At 42.0% G+C, this 19991-nt stretch overlaps 1 protein-coding gene across 1 annotated transcript; it reads left to right on the forward strand.

Annotated features, from left to right (window-relative positions):
- The first annotated feature begins 821 nt into the window (after positions 1-821).
- Positions 822-19926, forward strand: AKAP10 (A-kinase anchoring protein 10). The gene is made up of 15 exons (XM_084299880.1): positions 822-948; positions 4171-4218; positions 6554-6736; positions 7074-7625; positions 9025-9123; positions 9643-9727; positions 10091-10214; positions 10805-10941; positions 12011-12155; positions 12896-13069; positions 15305-15414; positions 16279-16361; positions 16955-17007; positions 17603-17698; positions 18474-19926. Exons 1-15 carry the CDS (start codon positions 927-929, stop codon positions 18477-18479), a joined length of 1917 nt encoding a protein of 638 aa, XP_084156006.1. The 5' UTR covers positions 822-926; the 3' UTR covers positions 18480-19926.
- The last annotated feature ends 65 nt before the right edge of the window (positions 19927-19991 follow it).

Consider the following 19991-nt stretch of genomic DNA (forward strand, 5'->3'; position numbering starts at 1 on the left):
GTCTCAGCCCCAAGGAGATCCCCGTATACCTTTTATGCATTTTATGAGTCTTAATTAATGAGCGTTTGTGAAGAGCTTTGGAGCACTCGGATGAAAGATGGTCCAGGAATCCACGCAGTGATTATTAATTACATATTTTTGTATGGCCCGAACACGGCAGCAGGACAGTCACAGCACAGGGGGACGGCGCTGCCCCGACCCGCCCCGACCCGGCGATGGGAGCGGCCGAGACGCAGCCGCGGCCCCTGCGCAACCCCTGGGGCTCGCCTCGGGCCCCTCGCGGCGGCGCCTCCCTCACAGGGCCCGCGCGAGGCGGCCACCGGGGAACGGGACAGAAACTGTTCCACGCAGCCGCTCCCTCAGCGCCAACGGCGGGCGGGTGGCCGTGGGGTTTGGGGAGGGCCGCGTCCTGCTGCCGGGCCTCAGTTTGCCAAGCACAAACCCGAGCTCCGCCAGCAGCGGCAGTGCAGCAGCCGCACCCCGCCTCGTGTCTCGCGGCCCGAGGTGGCCGCAGGGCGCCCCCGGTCCTCCTGCCCTCAACAAAGATGGCGCCTCGGCCCACCAGGCACCCCCTCGCCCTAACCAAAGATGGCTCCCGGCCGCTCAGCAGCTTCATGCCCTCAACCAAGATGGCCGCCTCCCCGCCCCCCGCGGATTGGCCGAGCGCGCTGACGCCGGCGCGGCCGCGTCGAACGAGGCGGGGGTCCGCGGGCGCGTCCCGGCGTGCCGCGCGCGCCGCCGGCCGGCCGGAAGAGGGAGCGGGGCGGTTGTTGACAACATGGCGGCCGCTGGCGGCTCCGCGGGAGGAAGAGGCGGAGGGAGCGGCGGCGGCGGGCGGGGGGCGCAGCCCCGCTCCTAGGGGCCCGGCTCGCTGCCCGCTCCCGCGGCCACACCCCCGGCGGCCGCCTCGCCCCCTGCCCGGCGCCATGTCCTTCTTCAGGCGGAAAGGTAGGGCCGGCACCGCGCCGCGGGGCCCGGCGGGGGCAGCGCCTCGGGGCCGCACGGAAAGGCCGGGGGCGGTCGCCGGGGTGGGGCGCGGGCGGAGGCTGGGGAAGGAGCCCGGGGCGCTCGGGGCTCCTGCGGGCTGCGGGTGTCCGGAGTGGGGCGGCGGAACGGGGCCCCGGGGGAAGGGCCGTGCCCTGCCGGGAGGCGGCTCTGCAGCAGTGCCCGCTGCGCCCTCCCGGAGCGGTCTCTGGGTTTCTCCAACTCCAACTGCCCGGCCTGGGAGGTGAGGCTGCGGGCTGGGGGTTACAGCGCGTTATTGGAGCCACCCTGCTGCACCCGGCTGACAAGTGCTGCTGTAAGGCTTCCGAGCCAAAGCAGCAGCGCCAAACGGTTCGTTTTTGGTGCAGAACGTAAGCTGCTGTTCATGGTAGCAGCGATGAAGGCTCCCTGAAATCCACTGAGGGTTTTGCAAGTGTTTAATGATTCCTGAGCTCTTTATGTACTGATGTGGAGCTGTGGAATAAAACTTCCATGCTGCTTATAAACAAACTGCTCAAAAATAGCTTCTGCTGCTTTGTAGATGAAAAGAAACGTGGAGCTGATGTTCTCTCCTGATGCTTAACCCTAGGAGCAGTGTGAGCTTTGGTGGAAACTTTCTCATGAAGGTAGTGAAGTGTCTGGAGCTTTGATTAAAGCATCTTCGGTCAGAGAAGCACAGTCAGAGCTAAATGCCCAACAGAGGCATTGCTAAAAGATGGAGAAGAGTAAGCTTTCAGCTGGGTTGTACATAAATAATACTGCTTTGTGTATCTCAGTTATAGACACTGACTTTTAGAGAAGATCTTAAACTGCAGCTGGTGAAAAGTGACAATTAAAGGCTTAGGATAAACCTCTGTAGACTAGACACGTGCAGTCCAACACTGGACAAAAGCGTCAGTGTTTTGGGGTTGAATTGTTCTTATTTAAGCAGATACAATATTGGGTAAAAATGATAACAGTTGTTTTCAAATGAAATTGTAGCAAGGATGCTGGAACTACTGACGTGTAGAAAAATCTCAAAAATACAGTGAAGCAGTTTTTTAGAATGGTCTATAAAACTGTGGTTGGATAATCAGTAGAAAATGAAATAATAACAGTTGGGCTGGGAGCCAGGGGGCTTGAGGGCACCATTATCAGTGAAATTATCATGAAACCATTATCAGTGAGAACAGTCGGGCCCCGTGCTCATTCATGGGGGATGTTTTGGAAATGATGCACGCTGACCTCTGAAGTTGTGCATTGCTTTTCCTACACGTACACGCATGAGCAGCTTAGGCTCGTTCATCCTTCTGTTTTCATTCATCCTTCTGCCATTCAAGATGTGAATGAATCAACGTTTTCAAATCTCTTGTGGTCAGCTGGTGTTGGTTTGATGCAAGCCCTGTTCAAGACAGGGTAACGCTACTGGAAGTTGTCACAGACCTCTGGCCTTGGTAGTTGTGTACCGCAGTTATCTGTCTGGCTGCACGCAGACCAAATGACATCCGTTTTTCTGAGGAAAATGAAAGTAAATTCCTTAAGTGGAGCTTCACCCTCTGTAACGTGGTCTCCTCACGTACAGCAGTGTTCCTTTATTCTCCGCTGGTGCTCCTTAATCTTGTTCTGCTTGAAGCTGGCAGTGACAAAAGACACCGGTGTACAAAGAGGTTGCAGTGTGGCCTGGGAGTTTGTAGTAGTGGTAGTAAGGCGGCGAGGAACTGAGAAGTTGGTGAGAAGGAACAAGTACATTGGAACAGCAAATAGGTGTGTGGAGGGCCCTTCTGCTGAAGCTCGGGAACTATTGCCAGTGGTTAAATATCAGTTGAACAAATTACTGGAACCATTCTAGAGAGGTGCAGAGTTCCTGAGGCTGCGAGCTTTGTGGTGAAGGGAATTGCTTCGTGTCTGCTGTAGCTCAGGGTTATTTCAGGCATGCAGGCTTTCTCAGTGGTTCCTCTCCTGCACATCAGCACGCAGTCAGTTATGTAAAAGCTGGGCTGTTCTCACCATTCGTGTGCAGTTACATCTGGCTGTAAGCTCAGTTTAAAAAGGACCCGGTTCTTTTAGCTGAGGCTTAAACCTTTTAGTCTCGGGCAGTGTGTGGAAGCTGCTAGCTTAACTCGTACTCGCTGAGGTGCCAGTTGAGATCTGCAGCATCCGTGCTGCTCGCAGGGAAGGCTGGCAGCGTGGCAGCGCTGCGGCCGCGATCGAGCAGGTAATTATGTAACGGGAGCTTGAAGTTTCCCTTTAAAATATTTAAAATGCTTAGGTCTGAATAGGAAGCGTTTTCTAATCTGCCGGTGTTCTGTAACACAAATGTTTGATTCTAGTCAGCTACGAATTGTGGTTATGTTTGGAAGGACTCCAGAGTCAGTGTTCAAAGATGACCTATTTGTAGTAATAATCCCAGCCTGTAGCGGCTGTACGAGGCTCCTCTAGCAGATCGTGTTCTGCAATGTCACCAGTTAATTTCTTGTGCCATCCTGCTTCTGAACTCCTTTGGTCTCTTTATTTTTGTTTTAAATAGATCTCCTTGTTCTTTTCCTTTAGGAGCTTCTTTTAAGAACAATTTTTTTAATGGCACTTTTTCATCACGAGTTTTTTAACTGTGATCTTCCCATCAATTGTTTGCCATAGCCTTTGAAGGTAGTTGAGCAGCATTATTTATAAGATAATTAACCCTTTTCAGCATCCTTGCAGAACATTTGTGGTACCCCTGCATGGTGGAGGAGTCACAGGCTGTCCCTGGTTCCACGTGCACCTCCCCAGCTGTCCACGTTACACCGGTCTGATGCTTGTTTTGGGGAATGCGATTTGTAGCTCGGAGAACATCTGCCGTGTCCTGCTCCTAGAACACATCTATCCCTTTCTTTCCAGTTAATGCTGTTTATTAAAGTAACCTTGAGTGTAGCCTTGCTTTAATCGTATGGACAGCAAGAATCTTTCTGGCTGTTAATTCTAAGGTAGTGTATTTCATTGAACTTAACTTGTGAATGAGAAGGTTTTGCTTTTGAAAGGAAAGCAACACGGAAGCGTTGAAAGTCTGGCAGTTACTAGGTATGTGGATTTAAATGAGGTCACTTTTAGCAAAATGATGGCTTGCATCTTCCTTTGATACTTGCTGAAGTTGGGAATTTTATATTCCTTCTCTGGTAGATGTCATTGGTCACCCAAAATAACATTAACATTTTCCTTTATATTTTACAGTGAAAGGTAAAGAACAAGAAAAGACCACAGATGTGAAAGCAATTAAAAGTAAGAGCGATACTTTGTTTATGAATTCAGTTACCTAATATCATCTGACATTTTTATTGTAACTATGGAATAATTTCCTTACAATCGGGCGCAAACCCGATCTAAGCCTTAAAAGCAAAACAGAACCAAAAGTTAATTCTGTTCCCGAGTATTTATAGCAACTAATCTTTCCTAGCCATCTCGCTGTATCTATAAGTACAGAAGGTTATTAAATTATGTCAGACATGAGCTTTAATTCAAAGGGATGGTAGAACTCAGTCACCTTGCAGACAGTAGTTAATCCTTATCTACGATGAGTTGCTTGTGAAGTTTCTTGCTTATTTGTAGTGTCCTTTGTGGTTTTGAAGATGCAGCTTAACTGTCTAATTGGCCAAAGAGGGTGCCAGTGTCTGATCTAGCTCTGACTGATGTGTCTTGTGAGACCGCAGATGGGAATTTTGTTCAGAATGAATAGCTGTTCTAATGCTCCCCCATGTGATGCAGAAGTCTTGCTGCTGACTGTTGGGAGACAAAGTCTTGATGGGAAAGAAGTTTATAAAGTGTGGGAAAACAAGGTTATTTATGCTATCAATTTTTAGTGCAATGCTAAAAGGAGCTGAGGTAGTCCATGTAAATCTGGCCTGTTGCTTTTATGTCCTCAGACAAAATCCCATTTCTGTACTTGTGAATGTGCTATCTGGATAACGAGAGAAAATGAAAGGCTTCTCTTACCTTGGCGTCTCAAGTCAAATATAGGAAACAGTTGCATCTGTTTAATAGTGTACCCCATTATTTTAGTGCAAATACAGTTCCCAGGGACTATCTGACAGAAGCTGTCAGGGAGAGGCTGCAGTTTGGTCACCATTGAAGTTGAAAACTTCCTATATTACATGCAAGCTGCTGCAAACAGGGAGCATCTTTCCAGTTTGGCAAGCAGCTGCTCCACAATCCATGTGATGTTAGGTTAGATTAGTGCCATCCAGAGGTTTTGGAACAAGTGCCTGATGCTTAGATTAAGTAGAACAATTTTGCTTCAAATGTTTGTCATACGAAATTCAATTTGAATCTATTTCACAAAAGCTTAAACCATTACGAGCAGTGTGGCTCTGGTTCTACACAAGCAGCCTGCAGCAAGTTTCCCTCATCAGCCAAGTGACTGGCTGCCATCCATTGGCATGGGGAAAACTGCAGGTTTTCCATTATTATATTATTAAATATTTTTGTTTATCTATTTTTTATTATTAAATATTATTAAAGTATTAAATAAAGGCTATGTAAAAGATGGTGAGCAGTACCTTGGTACCAAATACTTTAAATGCAGGAACACTTCAGGATAGCATCAACGTTTCAGCTCTCCTGTACTGTTGCTTCCAGGTATCTGCTACCATGATATTCAAGTGTGATATCGTCAACTTCTGTCATCACATTAAATTGTGCATAAAAATAAAGTTACACAGCATGAAAGTCATTAAAAAAAAACAACTTTCTTAACACCTTGATGAAACACGTCATTGTGAAGCAGTGTGCTGAGATAGTGTCATCTGACTCGCTTTATTTTTAACAGTCAGAGGTGTAAGATGTCCTTGTGTGACATCCTAATCAAATGTAATTTCCTGAGAGCTTTGGAAACTGGTATTGCTGTGTTTTGTTTTGTTCCAGCTTTGTCATCAATTAACAACCACTTGAGGCTTTTTCACAGATGGTTTTGCATGAGGAAGTTCTTCTTTGTTCTCTCTAGGCTCAAATAGCCAGCCATGTTCTGAAATGGCCAAGGGAGATGAAGGTTTATAATCTCTGTTTCATCACAGATGTTTCCTTCCTTATTGCTTTTTTTTTTTTTCCCTCTTAGAATTCAGGTACAGACAAAATATTTTTGAAAGATGTTCTTGTTAAAACTCTCAGTTCTGTAGTTCAGTTTTTATTAACGCATTTAAACCTTTAAAAAGGTAAGGAAATGGATTTGCCAAGAATAATGCAACTAAACTACATTGCTGACAAAGTATGAGATTGTTGTTACAGAGGTTATAAAGGAAGCAGGAAGACTCAGGAATAATATTTTACATGCACACTTGGATTTGTTGGCTTTTGATTACCTACTGAATAAGGAGGATATAGGGGGCGGGTACCACTCAGATCTATTGGAAGTGAGATTATTCTTGCCATAAAACTTGTTTGTTTCTGTAATCTTAAATCATATTAGACCCTTGATCCAAGATGTTGTGCAGTGGTTCCATGAGGCTTTTAATAAGATTGACTTGTGCAACCTCTGGCTTGTTTGGGGAGCACTTAGCACCCAATAATGCATAGAAATGGTGTGAGGATCCTTTTCTTTTAATCACTGCTGTCTTGATTCCAGCTCCAATACCTGTACATTCCCCTCAAAGAAGCACTAGAAATCATGCCTTGCTGGAGGCTGCAGGACCAAGCCATGTGGCAATTAATGCCATCTCTGCCAACATGGACTCTTTCTCTAGCAGTCGGACAGCTGCTCTTAAGAAGCAGCCAAGTCACATGGAAGCTGCTCATTTTGGAGACTTAGGTAAGGCTTTATCTGCTCTGTAATACTATCAGCAATTCCTTTCTTTTTTTCCCTCCGGTGGATGTTATTGGTATGCTGACCATTTGTTGGTTTTCAGTCAAGTAAATTGGGTAACTAAAAATCGATACTGCCATTTCAATTGCATCTGTTATAGCCTGGATGGGCTTTGAATGGGCAGTAAATTTGTTGCCTTTTTGGTTAAAAGAGATTCCTTTGTCTTGTGTACCACCATTAGGTTGGAATCATCTCTTCACTAGCTGCATTCCAAGACATTTTTGTATTCAATTGAAATGTTTGTAACACAATACAGAGTTATTCTCATAATATTTCCCTTTAGGCAGATCGTGTCTGAATTATCAGGCTCAAGAGACCAAATCAAGCCTTTCAAAGACCCTCGAACAAGTTCTGCAGGACAATGTAGCCCTCCCTTATTTTATCCAGTTTATGGAACTGCGCAGAATGGAACATTTGGTTAAGTTTTGGTTAGAGGCTGAAAGCTTTCACTCCACAACATGGTCCCGCATAAGAGCGCACAGCCTGAACACAGTTAAGCAGAGTTCGCTGGCAGAGCCGGTGTCGCCCTCGAAGCAGGAGGAAATGGCATCTTCTCCGCCTGGATTGCTTGAGGAGAGACTGGAGGATTCTAGCACCGTGCGACTGCTCAGGACCAAACCAGTGGCTCCGGATAAGAACAACAGAACTAGCAACAGCCAGAACCACGTGCTCTCGGGTCAAGAGAGGGATAATACCAGTGTTGTTTGTCTAAGAAAATCTGAGACAGGGATGCATTCTGTTGCAGCTGATCAGCAAGAATCTTCCAAGCTTACAGTATCAAATAGAAACAGCCCCTCATCTGCACTAAAGGACTTGTCAGGAAAACTAATGAAAAGTAAGTGTCACGTATCCCCTTTCTTGAACAAGGTGGGCAGATGGGGAACGTACTAGCTACTGCTTGCTTTTTATGGTGAGCTGCCTTTGTTCTTGTGTTCGTGGTAAGCTTGGTATGGTGCTGTGAGGAGGAAAATCATTTTGTATTTCGGTAACTTACTGTGTAAGTGGATAGGCAGTTTAAGAGCTATGTATTTGTTTTGACTGGTTGTTTAAAAATAAATATGCTGTTCCTACTTGTGTAATCTTAAGAAACGAAGATGAACATTGCAATGTCCCGCTCTTCCCTCACACATTCCACCCCCCAACTTAAAAGAATTGCAGAAAATTTGGATGATGGGGCTGAGAATTGATAATAAACTGCCTGTGGAAGGTAAATATCCTGAATCACGTAAAATGGCGTAAGTATTGGTTCCAAAAGACTTGTAGAGATTTTGTATGGAATGTGCTGTTTCTGTTCTTGGATTTATTTGATAGAGTTCCTCCCCTTGTAACTTATTATTCTCATTTGGAGTCCACCTCTTCAGAGGCAACTGGAAGTAAGGATGAAATTAAAATATTGACTTTTGATAGTGAGCTACATGCACCTGTTTCTGTAATCTGCATCGACTCAGTTCGCCCTCATTTCTGCAAGTATGCAGACAAAAAGGAAGCACTCCTTTCTTCGTATCGATTCCTTTTGTTTGCTCAATTGTTTCCTTATGTTACATCCTTTTCTCTTGCTATTTGCCTTCCTTGTATAGCCATTTATCATATGCCTCCAGAATATGTAACCTCAGCCCCAAAATATCATAAGCAAACAATGACATAGTCATGAAAAACACCTCTGATTTCTAACATTAAAATAATTTGAAAGGACCAGGTCCTTTTTGAGAAATCTGGGAAGTCTGGAGCACAATTTTTTCCCTCTCTACGAAGCAGTGTCCTAACTTGTTTGAAAGATGACATGCAAAGTGTACAACTTCGGAGGAATCCTATTTTCTGATTATTTTTTCCCCTTTAGTTCCTTTATAACGCAAGTGCTTTCTGTTCTGTGTGATGAGCTAGAAACTGGGAACTTCCATGCAGTTCATGCCACACGGGTGTTACTACTTGGGCTAAGATGTGCAGCTGAGACAGAGGGTGCTGTCTTGTTTGGTGGGGGGGGATTTGGAGCTACGTTACTGTGTTCATCTCACTAGCTGGTCCATGCTGGGCTTATTGTGACCTGGCTGGAGCTAACACAGTTGTGCTAGATTGCTGATAGCAAAGTTTTGAGCAAGAAACTGTGAAAGCTTCATGGGAAGGAGACTGTAATTGTTATTAGATACATCTGCTCTTCAGGAAAGAAAGTTATTCACTCTTCTTTTTAAACCTGTACCAATGGATACAAAGTTTGACTCTGAATTTCTTCTTTGTAGGTATAGAACGGGATGCAGTTAGTACTTTTACCAAATATATTTCTCCAGATGCTGCTAAACCAATACCTATTACAGAAGCGATGAGAAATGACATAGTTGGTAAGAATGCATACTGCCTGCTCAGTTTAGGGCTTCCTCTTTCACCATAAGTATCATTAGTACCACACGTGCTTATTTTTCTGAATTGCAAAGTTAGTTTTAAAAAGATAACTAAACACACACCTGATGATTGCAGAATACTCCCCCCCTCCCCCGCCTTGATTATTTTGATAGCATGCAATCACATGGGTATCAGCAGATCTTACCTTTCAGTAATTTTGTGCAACATCCACCTAAGAACTTGCAGAGACTTTGCTTAAAATAGTGAGAATTCCTTGTGGTTATAGGAAGAATCCAAACTGAGTCTTCATCAAATATTTTAGCCATAATAGTATCATTCAGCTATCTGCAGTGCTAAGAAGGCAGTGCTAGTGCCTCTTAGCAGCTTTTTTTGTGCAGTCAGGACCAGCTGATTCTAGCAGATTTGAACTGCAGTTCTTCATTAACTAGCCATCGCTCATGTCTTTCAGCTTTTTTAAACCAAACGTGCGTTAAAATTAACCCAGTCTTTCTTTGCAGCAAAGATTTGTGGTGAAGATGGACAAGTGGATCCTAACTGCTTTGTTACAGCACAGTCAATAGTGTTTAATGCAATGGAACAAGAGTAAGTTAAGGAATGGTTTGGCTTCTTGTGTTTGTTGTCCTTTTGCAAAAGGTGGTTCATTTAAAATGCTTATGAAGACGACCATAAAATTGCTGTTCTGTGTAGCCTCCTGTACTTGAAATGCTACTCAGATCTCTTCCTCCAAATCTGTTCTTGTGATTGCTTGCTGAAGCTGTACTTGCATGCTATTAATGTGTTCTTTATAATGTTCCCATGTCATATGTATACCCTGCCTGTTTTTTTCTTGCCCATTTTACTTTTGTCTGACTGAAATAGTAAGACTTCTGGGGCAAGAACTAATTGGTTCACAAAGTGTGTTGAATGCTGTTGGCCCTTAATGACTAATCGTTATTTCGTGTGCAGGCACTTTAGTGAATTTTTGCGAAGTCATCATTTCTGTAAATATCAGATCGAGGTGCTGACTAGTGGGACTGTTTATCTAGCTGACATACTTTTCTGTGAATCAGCCCTGTTCTATTTCTCTGAGGTGAGTATTGGGGTTGTGATTTGTTTTCTTGATTCCATTCTATCACGTGGAAAATATATTAAATATAAGAAAATACATATAACCAAGCACCTTAAATATAACCAAAGAGATGAGGTGTATCTGTTTTTTCTGGGATTAAATGCAATAGGATAAATGTAAGGTTTTACAGCTGTGGGGTCCTGTACCTCTAGGGAATCATCTGTTAGGAGTAAGATAATTGTCCTGATAGTCTGATAAGCCAATATAGTTTGGAATGGCAAGCTGGGAAGCTGAGACATGCTGTAAACTAAGTGTAGCATGAAAATAGCTTTTCCTATGTCTTTCAGTATGATGTAAACAAGTAATTGTTTGGAAACTAAATGCAAAAATCTGTACAGAAAAGAAATGTCACGAGCTATTTTTTTTTTAAACAGAATGCAACAAGGTAATTCTGTCTGCAGCACTATCAGACAATACAAAGTATTTATATGCCTTTGATAATTTTGTGTCACAAATTTATGGGCTGTTTTTTACTTTAAGTGGGATGGAGGAAGTTTGTTTGTGCTTGTTATGTTTTCTCGCTAAAACTTTATTTTTAATTTCCCTTCTAGTACATGGAGAAAGAAGAAGCAGTTAATGTATTGCAGTTCTGGTTGGCAGCAGATAACTTCCAGTCTCAACTTGCTGCCAAAAAAGGCCAGTATGATGGGCAAGAAGCACAGAATGACGCCATGATTTTATATGACAAGTGAGGGAGTTCAACAATTATTTTTCTGAAGCTCTAATTTTGTCTTTGCCCTTCTGTGTTGCCGTGTGCAAGAGGAACTTTTAATTTTCAAATGCTGTGCAGTCTTGCATTGTTTTGCTGAAATGCATTTTATTTAGGCGACCTCCAGTGTATGTGTGTATGTACAACAGCTCTTAGAATATTTCCTTACACGTAAGGATAAAATCCTTATAAAGACTTTGTTCTTAAACAAAAATCAGAATTTTCAGGACTTGATTGCTTCAGTTAATGTTTGGCCATAAAATATCGAAGCTACTTGGTTGCTATATAAAAACGTGTAAGTTCTAAACCTTATAGCAGTGTTAAGTGTAGAAAAGTCTTTAATTTCAGGTACTCTTAGTCATTTAACGTAGGCTGCAAGTGCTTTTACCACATGTAATAAAAGCCATGTAGAGCTGGTTATTAATATTTCAAAAGACGGTCCTTATTTTGGTTAGGAAGCAACCAGTCCCCTTTTATTGTCATTTTCACTCTCAGTAGTGTAACTTCTTTCCTTTTTGTGCTTCAGCTTAGCAACAGTGCAACTGGAGGATGGACATAAAAAGTGCTTCCAGAAGCTGAAGTGTAAGGCTTGTTGCCATAAGCTTGTTGAGTTACTGTCCTGATAGGATATAAAATTTGGAGAGGAAGCAAAGAACCCACTTCCATTAGTCACACACCTTTGTTACCCTCCGTTGTCAAACTGTTTTTAATGATGAGCAAATGCTGCTTCAGAGTTCTGGGTGTCCTCTGCTTCATTCCTGCTTCTTTGTTACAAAGCTGTGTAGGATTCTGCTCATCAGTAATCACATGATGCTCTGTTTCTTTTATCTGTATCTTCAGGGCAAGGCTTTATCAAAAAATGTTTCTGTGAATTGGGGACTTTTTTCTCCCTGCACTTAGTTACTGTCAGTTGTACGTACATTTTGAAGCCAGCACCATCTAGTGGCTGCAGCATGGTTAATGGCCTCCAGTGGAAAAGGGTAGGTACTAACACTGCCAAATTTTGCAAAGCGTTTTTGTTGTCTTCTTCCCCTGTCTGGTGCTGCAGGTACTTCTCCCTTCAAGCCACGCATCCTCTTGGGTTTGATGACTCTGTGAGGTTAGAGATTGAATCCAACATCTGCAGGGAAGGTGGCCCTCTCCCTAACTGTTTCACTACTCCCTTACGGCAGGCGTGGACTACCATGGAGACGGTGAGACACCCTCTTCAGAATGGTTTTGGCAGTTAGTGAAGATAATGGGAAGATCTTGTAGCATCAGACTTGCAAATTCCATTTGCCATCTCCGATTTGTCCTCTTATTTTAATAACTTACTGTTTACATGAATAATAGAATTAGTAAAATTTGGTATTTTTCCCCAGCCTACTATGGAAAGATACCACAAAGTGGTTAATCTGCAAATTGTTGCATATTATTGGGAGTAACGGAATTCCCCCATGTATGAATTGTTATCAACAGCTTATTTTACATTTTTTTTTTTTTTTAAACAAAATTTTTCTTCATGCTAGTAATAGTTGTTTGCAAGTGCTAGTAGTAGTTTGCAGGTATGATACCAGTGCTGTGGATAACAGCGTAACCGTAGGATGCAGCGTACTAGATTGATGGCTTGATTCTTGAGCTGCTGCTGGTTTCTGAACAGTCTGGTAAGATAGCTGTAAGGCTGTGGGGCTGTCAGGCCTTTCTAGAAGAAGGAAAATCTCAATTTTAGTTCCAATCTGTGGGGAATTTAGTTAAAACATAACTGTTTTTGTTGTTTCATTTTGCAGTAGGCCTGAAAGCAATTCAATAGCTAATCCAGAATAGTTCCATACCTGAACACTTGTGTACCATCTACACAAGGACTGAGATATTTGTGTGTCTCTTCTGTTCTACAAATGATCTACAGCAGTCGTGCAGGCCTGCTGTGATTAAGGGGACTTCTTCTGTCTCTCAGGTTTTTTTGCCTGGTTTCTTGTCCAGCAACCTTTATTACAAATACTTGAATGATCTCATCCATTCTGTACGAGGAGATGAATTTCCAGGAGGGAATATTGCACTGAACATTCAAGGGCCCGGCAGTTCTCCTGATAGCGATTCCATAGGGGGCCCAGATGGCTCTGCCTCCCAGGTATGTCTGTCTTGGTTTAATTCTGTTCTAGCAAATGCTGCAGTTGCTTTCCTGTCTTGATATCAGAGTTCATACCCTGTAAGGGTTTCTTGTAATTGTAAGCTTCCTGATCCTCTTCAGCATCACTGAACATTACTAAATCTTGTGTTATGTTAGGGTATGTTTACTGTGCCTCCTGCTAAGATGAAACATGATGTTGGTACAGGACTGTATCTATCATATTCATTGTCCTTGGAGTCTTGCACTGCTTTTAGTTCTTTGAATCAAGGTTATGTTTTTTCATTAAGTTGTTAATAATCACCGAAGACTGTTTCATAGTGCTGTAACACTTAAGAACATTTTTTATAAACACTTTGTTTATGAATCTTTTAAAGAACATTTTAAAGCTGCGTTTGGGGGGAACAACACCCCAGTTACAACTTCAGGCAAATTTGACACTAGAATATACGATGGAATTTAAATATGGACATTCAAATTGGGTGTTCAGTGTCACTAAAGTGACATACCTCTGTACAGAGAATTTCCCTCAGTTCTAGTGTTCGTCATCTCTCAATTCACATGTAGAGTAATGACAGTTTATCTCTCCCAGCTGGTTTTCATTAGTTTGCCTCAGCAGATATTTCCATGCTGTAGTTCTTAGGGTAGCTGGTCATGTTGGTCTGGTAGAAGATGGGCAGACTCCTGACCTTAGCAAGAGCTCTGGCATGCTGGAAATACATACTTTTGACACTATATTTCCATAAAAATACACACTGCAGACACTACTTCCACCGAGATGCAGTGATTTGGGGGGTGTTGTTCATGTGTCTATCATTTGATGTAAAGCTGGCAATAAAAAAATAGTCTGTTGTTGGGTAGGGCATTCTTTTCGTTCATTAAGCATGATTAGGGCTATGTGGCTGTTCCTTTGCAGTACTGTGTAGAAGCAAGAATGTGGCTGGGTTTCTCTGGCTCTTACCTTTCCAGTTTCACTGGTGTTCACTGGCTATTTGCTCTGTGCCCTGGTCACAGACCAGCATCTTTATTTTTTATTGCCTTATGTGGTGCTGGGTTCCCATGTGGGCCTAGCCTCAGACGTGGGCAGTGGAGCACATGACATTTGGTAACCATGCAAGCAACATCAAAGAAATGTTTTTTAACAAAGAGTTGTCTGTTCCAAAACTTCTAGCTTTGCTTGATTCAAATGTGGTTGAGGAAGAGGATAAGCAGATTCTAGCTTATCTGTAACCAGGTCAGCTTGCAAACTGCAAGCCCAGCTGAGAGCAGAAAAGCTAAGCGAGAACTGCTTCTGCTGAGTTGCTTTTATTGAATGCTGCAGTGTTACCAGGGGGTTTAAATCTGGAATGTAGACCAACAGTACCGACATACTGCAGTCCAAGCAACCTGGAAGCTGTACTACTTGCTTGTAATGTTTTTATACCTCCCAACTAAGTTTAAAAAAAAAAAAGTGGGGAATGAAATCTGTTCTGCCATCTTAAACTACCTTGCCTCCTGATAGTAGTAGGAGGAGAAACTTCTGGTAATTGGCCTGCTTCGAATGCTTGGGAAGGAAGTGCTGCATTTTGTGGTATGCATTCCTACTTAGCTGGAGATGCTCCTAGGCAGATCTCTGCATATTTTTGCATAAAGAACAGCACTTGCACAGACCAGCAGGAAAGGTGTTTGCAAGGCAGCTGCCATAAATGTTTCTGTTCTGAGTTAAGGTGCTAATAGATTGCTATACGTTTGTGCTCTCCCTGCTGTTGCTCAAACGTTTCCTTGTTTTTTTTTTCACGTTCCTATGTAAATGCTTCAGGCCAAAAGATAAACGTTTGTTCTCTGTTTGTGGGGAATGCATAGAGTACTTAATAGGAATTGCTTACCAGGTGCATGAGAGGGGTGAGTGAAGCTGCTGCAGCTTTTGAGGTAGTTCAGTGTTAATACTCAAACAAATAATATGCATGCACACACAGATCTATTCAGCTGATAATGTTTAGACAGCAGTCTTTACATGTATGTATGCTGACCTGCACATTGTCTTTGGCTCTGGTCATATAACTTTGTCATCCTCGGTTTCAAAACAATGTCATACGGTGTTAGCAATTCATTGTTGTGTAGATGCTCTCTAATTCTTTTATGCTTGCATGGATGTTACGGAGTTTTTTATCTATGTGTTAAAGCACTAAAATGGTAATTTTGTTAAGAAGATACAAGTTGTTTGCATTGGGCACTAATACTTAGAATTTTTATTTGTAGTCCAATGTCAAAAAGGCTAATGTTAAAATCCTGAAAAATTTTGATGAAGCAATAATTGTAGATGCTGCAAGTCTGGATCCAGAATCTTTGTATCAACGAACATATGCAGGGTAAGGCTCATTCAGTGCATCTCATTCTTTGTAGCATACTTTTCACGTTTCAGTTTTGCTGTGTCCTTCTTCGCTGAGAGTATGCGTAATTACTAAATGTTGCATTATTAGTACATCTTAGTATTTGAAAGCAATTTTATTTCATTAGTGTGATTTAATACCAGCATCATAGTGAATGATTCTCTGACCAGAACAGCAGCCAGAAAAATATTTCCAACAGATTTTTTTTCTCCTAGCTATTACTCTTCTGACTCCAAAATATATAGCGAAGTAGTTCCTATTTGGGGTTGCAATAGAAAAAGAAAAAGCTCAGGTGCATTTGATACTGTAATGAACATCTTCAGTTTCTCCCTACTTCCATGGTAGAGAAGGGCTTGTACTTCATCAGCAGACTGCGCTGCTGTTTTCCTGTTTCTTAAGTTGCTCTTTGTTATAAAGCTCTTCTGCTCTGTGGATCTTATAGAGAAATTCTTTGTTTCTATAGCTGCTTTGCTATTGCATGCCACTCTTCTGTCCCTTTAAGTACTGTAAACTGTTTTCTCCTGATGACGTGTTTTATAATAGTGTAGAGCACTTGATAGCTCTGCCTGTTGATGTTATGGTTGAGTTGAAGCATTTGCCTACTTGTAGTTCCTAGAATTTTTAAGATAGGCTCTGAATTCAGATACACAAGGAGGACGGGAAATTTTTCCCAGTACATCATTTCTAGGTGGAAAAGGTGGTAATTGGTGTAAGAAAAAATGGCATTTTACTAGAGCCTTTATTGTATTGTAGACTTGTTTTTGTTTCTCTGATTGAGAACTTTCCCTATTACTGGAGTTCTCGTGGTAACCCGTGTGGTCCCTTTCTTCCTTTTCTCTGCAGGAAGATGACATTTGGACGAGTCAGTGACCTGGGACAGTTTATCAGAGAATCTGAACCGGAGCCTGATGTCAAAAAATCAAAAGGTTTCCTCTCCTCTTTTAATTTCAATACACATCTGCAAAACTATTCTCTTCTTCTCTTCAGTCAAGATAAGCAAGATTCTTGTCTCTTTCAAGCTCTGGTTAAAGCCAAATAGAGATGTTTAGGGAATTGTCCTGTACTGAGGCAAAACCCATCTCTGGCCTGGTTCCCTAGCCAAACTGTGCTTTTCTGGTCCAGCTGGACTCCTGGGATCATGAGCAGCCTGTGGGGGTTGGAGCTGTCAGTGGAACCTGGCAGGGATGAAAGCTGCTAGCAGCTGAGCTGATGATCAAACCTCGAAAGATTTGGTCTCAAGATGAAAAAGAACTTCAGCTCTCCACATGCTTCCCACTCAGTTTGGGATCCGCTGTTAATGCAGCTTTTCAACTCTGCTTTCTGGTAAAAAGGAATGATTTGAACTCAGAGTCTATTGAACCATGGCTCCCTGTAATCCCTTGTCTTTTATTCCTTTTCTGTGTTCTCTAACACCAGCAGTGCAAACCATTCAGAAGGATAGAAGGAAGTAGCTTTTGTAGAGATGTGCCACAGAGCTTGCTAATATACCTTGTTTGCTGTTTTTTTTAATCTCAACTAGGGTCCATGTTTTCACAAGCAATGAAGAAATGGGTTCAAGGAAACACAGATGAGGTGTGTACTCTTTTTTTTCTTGTCCTTGTGACATACTTTACCATTCAGATTCTGAATAGGTCTGATACACCAACCAGAACTGTGACACTGTGATAAATATCATCAAATTGCATGCACCAGTGAAACAATTTGTGTGTTTTTTTTTTTTGACAGTGCTGAATAGTTTAATAAAATAGTTAATTGTGTGCTTGCAGTCAAGGGGTTTCTTATTACAGTGTTTTAAGATAGATCCTCAAGTAAGTGTGGAGGTGCTGTTGTTCTTTGGTTTTATCGTGAAGTGACCACTGTATGTGGGTTGCAGGCTGCATTTCTTCCCTCTGGAGGGGCTTGGACATGTTCCCAATGGATAAGTCTAAAAACCTTACCAAATGTTTTGGAAATTGCATCAAGCAGTGAATGTTCATGTTAATTGAAGTTAATGCTGTACTTGGAAACCAAGGTGCATTTACATCAAGGGAGGATATGCTTACTCCAAGTCACTGAGCTGTGAAAGCTAACTGCGTATCCAAGGTTGAGTACATGAACTATGTTGAGGGCACCGCATTATTTTACGAACTTCAAACCATTTGTATTTGGGATGTTTTTGCTATGGCAGGCTCAAGAAGAGATGGCTTGGAGGATAGCAAAGATGATAGTCAATGATGTTATGCAGCAGGCACAATGTGAACAGCGTTCAGAGAAGATTACAAAGGTAAGAGGGTGGAAAAGCACTGTGCCTTTATCTGGCTTGAGCCAGCGTGGGAGGAGCAGAGCTCTTGCTGTACCACCTGTGGTGCTTCTCCTGTGCAAATCTTGAAATTGTCTTTGTTCGAGTATTTACAATCTGCCTTATTAGGTAAGAAGGTGATATGTGCTGCAGGATCAGCATTGCAGTTCCTTGTTTAAGTTCACGCTTATTAGCATTCTTTACCATGAAATAGTGTATTTGCCTAAATTACCACTAAAACTTACATGTTGTCTTCTAAAAAAAGAAAAGTTCTGATGTACCAAACTTTTTGTGAAATAATGAAGACAGTAGTTTATCAAGTATAGAATCTGATACTCCTGGCTTTTGAGCATTTGGGCATCTGACTTTTTCAAGTTACTTATTCTTAATTATTGAAAGTAACTGTGCCAAATCCTAGTGATTAGGCTTGAATGGATGGTCCATAGTTTTTGTGTTTTTTTGAATAGTTATATTTAAATGACTTATAATAATTGTACTTAATTCTGTAATTCCAGTCTGACTGGATGACAAAGTCACTCAGTACAATATTTAGAAATGTCAAGTGGCTGCAGATGCTCTGGATTCGATTAAGCAAGCAATAGTTACTGTAATTGGAAGATTGGGAGTAGCATTTCTTCTCTCCCAAACTCATAAGCATACCTGGCTTCAACACTTGTAAACACAAAATGTCTTTCTGTTGAGTGATTGATGTGTATGTTTTAGGGTAAGATGAACTCTAACCCTGTTCTTCCTTTTTCAGCTATGATTTTAGAAATGCCAGAACAGGAAATCTGGCTTTCTGCTTTGAGAATGAGTGAACTTTCCCTTTGGGTGGATTCTTTAACACAGCCAATAAAAACAAAGCACTGTTACTCCAACCGCTGATATCTCCCTCATTGATAAGGAAGAATTAAAAAGAAGCAATCCTGTACCTCCACTGTAGAGCGTGAAGAAACACTTTTTCCTGTTGTGTGTGGCATTCACAATGATGGTTTTTAGAGAGGAAGACACCACTTATGAACGTGTCATTGAGTAACTGTGATCAACTTCACAAATACTTGACCCTGTCTCAAAAAGACTTTTAAGCAAAATATCTGGAATGGGACACAAGCCACAAAGAGGGGAAGGTTTTGCTGTAGTTTCTAGTTCTACCTGTAATTTTTAATTATATAACTGCAAATGCCACGGGATGCATCCCTGACATTGGCCATTGGAGAAGCGAACCTGAAATGGTGAATTTATTGGCAGTGAATGACCTAAAAAGTTTTAAGTTTTATTTTTCCTTACTTGAAATAGATGAGCATTCACCTGTAAGATAAATGTATTTTACTTCATAACTCCATTAACTTTGAAGGCAGTGTAGAATGATCAGGAGCGAAGCCTGGACAGCGTAACTCTTCCTTGTCGAGCTCTTACACCTGCACACACTCATCCCCTGCTTCAGACACACAGCCCACTCGAGCAGACTTGAAAGCCAGTCTTGTGCTTGTGCAGCCCTCTGCTCCCGAGCGTTGGCTCTGAATGCAGCCTGTGCTTTGAGGAGATCGTAGCCAGTAGCCTGCTCCATCTTTTTTCTTTCCATCCCACAAGCAAGGAAAAAAGTAATTACTGCCATGTGCTGCTGCCATTCTCCATAACTTGTTGTCCTCAAACCAGCGTAGTATCTAATTCCAGAGGTTTGGTTTACAAAGAAAAATAATTTTTAATGATCTTCAGCCACCTTTTCCCTGATGTTGTCAACACTTGCAACTTGCAAAACCTTTAGTTTAAGTAAAAAAAAAAAAAAAAGCCACGATGTGACACAGCACCTCTATTTTTCCCAGCAACTTGATTTTGCAGAGTATCAAAAACACTCTGTGTCACTGTTATGTTATCGCTGCATTTTTAGTATACAACACTTCCATTTTGGTTTTTATTTAACTCTTATGATTGCTTTTTTTCCTTGAACTTGTGCAAAAAATCACTTTGCAAAGAAATCATCTCCAATGTTCAGAGTATCTTGATTGACTAGCAAGTGTTATACTGTTGCAATATTTGATTGTATAGAGACACTGTATTATCTATAAGAAAAAAAAAAAAAGCAAAAAAGGCTGTGTATAGGTTTTTGGTACTATGTACCACCTCTTATTTCTCTCATGCCCAAGTATTCGTGTACTTAAAGCATACTATATTTAATTGTGTTTTGATTTAAAATATATAAATATTAAAACTTGTGTCAATTTTCTGTTTTGATGGGATTTGAGTTTACATGTTTTTTAAAGGTGGGCCTTATAGGTTC

Source organism: Netta rufina (assembly GCF_964035555.1).
Source record: "Netta rufina genome assembly, chromosome: 21".
Classification (NCBI taxonomy): Eukaryota; Metazoa; Chordata; class Aves; order Anseriformes; family Anatidae; genus Netta; species Netta rufina.

Excerpts from the sequence above, each read along its gene's own strand:
- AKAP10 (XM_084299880.1), top strand. The coding sequence starts at position 927 with ATGTCCTTCTTCAGGCGGAAAG. Across the intron at positions 9,728-10,090 it reads TTTAATGCAATGGAACAAGA|GCACTTTAGTGAATTTTTGC; the intron begins GTAAGTTAAGGA and ends TTTCGTGTGCAG. Across the intron at positions 12,156-12,895 it reads CGTGGACTACCATGGAGACG|GTTTTTTTGCCTGGTTTCTT; the intron begins GTGAGACACCCT and ends TCTGTCTCTCAG.